At 33.2% G+C, this 6,422-nt stretch overlaps 1 protein-coding gene across 1 annotated transcript in view; it reads right to left on the bottom strand.

The window, feature by feature from the left end:
- The window catches only part of LOC106478525 (carcinoembryonic antigen-related cell adhesion molecule 1-like), a gene marked incomplete at its 5' end in the record, with an annotated part of 40,393 nt that overhangs the window by 5,639 nt on the left and 28,332 nt on the right, over window positions 1-6,422 (bottom strand). The window contains one exon of the mRNA XM_022382146.1: window positions 2,414-2,539. Within this exon, the coding sequence (XP_022237854.1) occupies window positions 2,414-2,539 (126 nt within the window). The remainder of the gene's footprint in view (window positions 1-2,413; window positions 2,540-6,422) is intronic.

Here is a 6,422-nt window from a genome sequence, read left to right as displayed (position 1 = left end):
GTCTACAACATACGGACTTGTTAACATACCATTCACTGACTGTTAGTGTCCACATATTCTATCTACAGTGAATAACTTTATGCTTTGCCTGTCATAACATACGGACTTGTTAACATACCATTCACTGCTGTTAGTAGTCCACATATTCTATCACAGTGAATAACTTTATGCTTTGCCTGTCACAACATACGGACTTGTTAACATACCATTCACTGCTGTTGTAGTCCACATATTCTATCACAGTGAATAACTTTATGCTTTGCCTGTCACAACACTCAGAGTCTCGTTGGTTCAGTAGTATGCTTGAGAGCTTATAGCACTAAAATACAGGGCTCGACCCATTTGGTGGACACAACACAATTAGCCCATTGTACAGCTTTGTGCTAAAAACAAACAAACACAACATTCAGTTGTCAACAACTATAAAGAAGGATTCGGTGGAATCACCATTTCATTAGTGTCACTAATCACAATATTGACAGTATTTTTCTTTACATTGTACAGATGGTTCATATACATTATTTGTTGTTCTTCAACCAACAAAGCCGCAGATTCACAACAATTTGGGGTAAAGGTTACGAGACACTGCACTTTGTTTACCATGAATAGAGTACTACTTTTTGCAAATTTCAATTTGGATCGTTTTGGATCTCAAAGTTGATACACATTCCTTTGTTTTCCGATGTCAATAAGTACAAGGGGTATTCCCATCTTGTAAATTATAGATCCAGAGATTATCATATCTTTATGCTATGAGTTTATGAATACTTTCCTCCAAACGATCAATTTTCGGTAACATCACATTACTTACAAAACTCTAAATGTATTTCTCATACATGCTGTTCCATCGAGACTTTATATCGGCTGTGGTTTTCGGTAACTTGCCGATTCGAATATTCAAAATCACTTTAATATAACGTACTCTCTCAGTATACAGAGTAGAGAAACAAACTGACCATCGTTTAAACGCGTAAGAGTTCTGTATCTGAGCCTACAAAAGTGACCAGACATTTCTGGACTTTTCCGGTGATTATTTCATGCCTAATGGCTAAACTTGTTAATGTACTCAGTATGTAGTGTTAGTTAAAATTCAACATGAGGGAGCAAGCCCAACTGTCGGATGATTACTGTTCTGTATCTCTTAACGGTGCTTAGTTAATTTACTCTTGTTTGTCATGTACATAAAACACGAAAGTTCTTTAATGACTAGGAATGGAGGTCAAATCAGATATGTAGACATATATGAAAGTTCTTTAATGACTAGGAATGGGGGACAAATCAGATATGTAGACATATATGAAAGTTCTTTAATGACTAGGAATGGGGGACAAATCAGATATGTAGACATATATTTCACTGAGAAAAGAGAAACTAGTTTTGGAAATTATATTTCTGTACTTTTTACTTTTATTGTCCAAAACAATTACGTTTAATTAAACTTATATATTATATCAGTAGTATTTATATTACGGTACTTATATCAGTAGTAGCAGTTAATGAACGTGGCGTGTGGTTGCTGAAGATATGTTTGTCTGCTTTAGTTTTGTTTCCAGCAATCACACCAACACGTTTGGAATCGATGAGATAGATACAGCAAAGAGAACAATAGTTAACTTTTCTTTATCTTCTCTGTATTTTAGCTTTTAATACAGTTCCCTCAGAATTTTAAAACAGTTTTCACTTTTCTGTAAATTGTTTTAGGGTTACTATTTGTATAGTATTTTAAACGAATCATAAAAATGGAATATATTACAGCTTTCGGGTTATTTACAAGTGCATAGTGTGCAATTACTTAATAAATAATAGACAAATCAGTTTGTACTAATTTATTGTTACACACAGTTTTATCCCCAGTAGGCCTACCTAACGACTCTCAATTCCTTAAAATACCTAGTCAAAATAATAATACTCGTGATAACAACAACTAAGATGCCCTCTCAATGTTGATTGTTTCCACTACATACATTTAAGATAAAATCTGCAACTGCTCTGTCTGTAGTTTTTTGTTATTGATTTTTCCAGAATAAAAATATGTATTCTAAGAATACTGAAAGCAGTGAAGCTCACAATGTTTAATATTTTTATCATTATATCCAATGATTTATTCTCTTAGAAGAAGAATTTCATCTCACAGTTTGATTCTACCTCTTTTTTTTCTCCTAATCCTCTCTCACTTACAACACATTTTTAAGTCTACGTTTCTCGCTTCACAGATCTAATGCCAAGGTTATTGAAACGACATATTGACCAGCCGACAGAGGATGGACAAAGATTACACAGAAAATGATTTAGTAGTTTTACTTGCCTGTTAGTCAATACTGTAAGGAAAACTTATTTCAACAAATCGTATAAAATGAATTTATAAACTTACCAAGTCCAACCTATATTTGTACTTTTAGTAACAAACAATTACCTTTGTCATCCTCATAGCTTCTTATTCGAATGATTACAATGACGATGATGGTGACAAGGACTAACGATCCCACAGTTCCAATGAGTACTCCAAGCAAGGGGCTGAGGATCATGTTAGAAGTAGTTTCTGATAAATTCAAAAAGCTATGTTACTTATATTAATTAATATTGTGCAACCACAACATCTAGAAAAATCGAGAAAAATACAAATAGTAATCATACATAGATAAACTACAAGTTTGCTTACGTATGTTTTCCAATTTGGTAATAAAGCCAAAAAGCTACAGTCATTAAAATTCTGATACAAGATAACATCAGTCAGATTTGTGCTATTAATGAGACAAAATTCATGTACAACATTAGATTCCTTCACGTTATTAATTGTTTGATAAGAATAAGTGGTTGATCTCGTATAGTGAAAAATATACAATAATGTTTGCAGGCATTTGAAAATACAGTATATTATAATAGAAAGAACAATGTTCATAACCAGCTAGATCAAGTATATTCCAATTAACCACGAATCATAGATGATGCTAATTAAAACATACAAGTTCAAATAACTTATTCAAGTGTACTTCAAAGTGAAGGTGTAAGCAATACGAGAATCAGCCAACTGGCTAGCTGAAAGTTTACACTATGGACACCTCTAAATCCAACATTTTGTTCCTGTGACTGAAGACTATCTCCTTCTAACAAACAAAACACTCAAACTTTTAGTTACAGTAGGAGTTCGAGAATAGCATTCAATCAAATCCAAAACTTCCTGGTCCTATCCATCATTTTGCACCACAATAATCTCACATTAGATGAAGAGTGACTTCCAGGATAAACTTACTTAGCCCCATGCAGTTGGGCAGTCATTATACAACAATAATGTTCACTCTTAACTGGACGCATACACACCTCTTCCATTCCTGAATCCAATATATCAACATCATTCAATATAACACCTCATTCCATGAAACTGGCTTAACTGGAAGGAACACATACTTAAGGAATCAATGTTGAAAAGATACGATTTTAGGTGTACCCAAACATAGCATAAACACAATAATAATAATGTTATATTATTTAAAATTACAAAACCAAGCAATACCAGTTTAGTGCCACGTCTGAGTCGCAAAACATATGTATACATGTACATAAAACCATAATATGCTCCTGACCACTGAAAGAAATATGTATGTGAACCAGACATTTCTAACGTATTAATACACTTTGCTGTCCTATATAATCTTACTCCCTGTACACTGTTCTATATGAAGCATAAGCTGAAATACGCGTCAACAGACGGGGAATATTTAAACTTAATTTAAACAGCAATCACATATTTCAGAGTAATAACTTGAACAAAACTTCTTCATAATCAACATTTGCAGTTTGCTTTCCATCTACAAATAAATTTAGATTTTGAGGTGATCCCACCCTTGAACACCTACATCTCATTGACCATGAAAAAGGCATAGTTGTTTGAGAAGCAGTCCAGTAACTTTCATACTCTGGCCTTGAATCCCTTTAGAATATTCAACATTGTCTAAAGCATCAACCTGCCAAGATTGTTTGAGATTGACTCAATTGGCTGGGGCTAATTAACCAATAGGCTTTACAAAATAAAAATGGGGTTAAGTTCAATTTTGTTCCCCTTAGGAAATTCCCCATAGTTAATAGTGTTTACATATAAATTTTGGTTTAGATTTACTCAATAGGCTCGAAGGAATTAGGGTGCAAACAAACACACATTTCGTCTTTATATATAGGTGGATGGAAGCACATACAATTAATCTGTCTAAATTTACATTTTGTTCTTGAAAAAAATCTATCTAGTTATTCTCACAAATATATATTTTCATTGAGTATATTGTTGAATTACAACATACAAAAATAAGCTGTTAACTATTAAATAAGTATTGAAATCAAAATTTACTTTAATGTGAAATCTTTCCCTTAAACATTACAATCAAACGATATCATACAGTAATTGAAGAATGCCGTTAATCAGAAAAGTAAACTGTTCAACTTCCAAAGTCATCTAGCATGTTGTTTAATAGAACACACGCTTGCAATAACTCAAAATGACAATCATGAAGAGAATTATGTTTAAGTAATATAAGAACACAATTTCGTATCTATAAGTTAGTGAAAACACAATAAAAGGAACAAACTAGTCAGAAGTATTGATAGTTTTGACACATTCATGTGTCCTCTTCAGTGTCACGCTGTCTTTAACATACTGCCACGCACATTACAATAATTTTGTAATGTTATCCCACCCATTCCTACCTTGTTTCTATATTTTTGGTGCTCCCATTCCTACTTTCTAATTTTTATATAGAAATCTGTAACACTTGTTTCATAGTTTGTTTGTTTTTTGTACTAAGTCTCAAAAGTGACTGGGCTCTAGGCCTATCCTTCTCGTAGATTTTCTTAAACCATCTCTAGACATTTTCTGACTTTTGTTGATATCTTTGTTACAGTTGTTCTTCCATTTAGCCAGGGTGGCAGCCTTTTCTTTGGCTGGATTAATGGCTAAGGCATGGTTTGCATATTCAGCATTACTGTTTCTATCTTTATCTCTATTCTTACAGTAATGCTCTCTTTGCTGGAACAAAGTGTTTTCAATGTTATCAACATCAGAATTTAGTTAGAATCTAGATCTAGAGAATCTACGTTGTCCACGTTTTTCTATCTAGCAGATACAACTACAGGCTGATCATGTAGCGCGTGCGCATAAGCAATCGTACACCCGCAAGTGATAGGAGAGCGGGGTTGTTACTTGGCAACTCATATATTGGTTATTATTATTACTCGTTATTACCAAGGGTATAAGTAAAATTAAGAAAATGCTTTTAGCAAAGGTAGCGTAATTGAATCATGTACATTTAGATTTGCATAAGATGAAGGCAGGAGAGAGCTGTGCCTTTCCAACAACGTCAGTCCGCCAGTCAGTCAGATAGCCAGACTGACAAACTTATGGTTTTATGAAATTTTTGTTTTTACTCTACCGACTTTCTCAAGTGCTTTGGTGGCTTATTACAATGCAGTTGGTTTGTTTACTACTCAACAGTGTGTGCAAAGTGCTTATAAAGTTTTGTTTACACACCATTTGCAGTGTGTTTGAGATTTTAATTTGTGTTGCACATATCGCACATCTGGTCCATTCCTAATATAAGTAATACTGTACTTATGATGTATCACCAGACAGTATTTATACTTTAGCGTGGAGTAACTTTTCCTCCAATGCAAATGGAAGCAGTGAATCAATTAGTGGTATTGGATCGCTTCAATATACTGAAACTCGTAAACTGAAGGAACTAGACCCAAGACATAAATTTCCTGTCTCTGAATTAAAAACAATCAAACTCAGTTTTTTTTTATATAATTGTAGTTATGTTAATGTATGATGTTAGGTATTAGAATTTCAAATAGCCTGAAATAGAGTTAACTGATAAATTTAAATTTAGTAGCTAAATTGTACTGTGGATTTAGTAGTTAAATTAAAGCCGATATATAATCAGTTTATGATATTTGCCAACATGATTGATACACACAATTTTTTTTAACACAAATACGTTTTAATATACACACAGCAGTACAATTTACAATAACAATTATTACAAACAATGATCTATAAACAATTTTCACTATCTTACAAACAATATAAAGTATTCTTTCTAGTCTGGAACTTCCTTAATAACTTATAGAGGGTTCGCGATGAACGAGTTAATTTCGTGTTGACGTAGGCCCAATTCACGTAACAGGGAGCTAGCTAGCCCTGTAGTTTTCACTGATCATACGCCTATTAGAGATTGAGTTTCCACCGATGACGTTAGGTAATATTTTCGTAAAAGTATTAATGTCTAATATGAATCCCATTGGTTTGCAATGTTCGAAAGTTATAAATATTTCTGGTCAAAATATCTAAAGTTTTCCGATTGATAAGCGTTATAACAATCACAGTTATAGCTTCCGAAGTTTATAGCACACCAACTATGGCAAACCAATAATAT

Source organism: Limulus polyphemus, unplaced genomic scaffold (assembly GCF_000517525.1).
Source record: "Limulus polyphemus unplaced genomic scaffold, Limulus_polyphemus-2.1.2 Scaffold221, whole genome shotgun sequence".
NCBI lineage: Eukaryota > Metazoa > Arthropoda > Merostomata > Xiphosura > Limulidae > Limulus > Limulus polyphemus.
The sequence above is the reverse complement of the archived record's forward strand: the minus strand, read 5'-3'. Positions and strand labels throughout refer to the sequence as shown.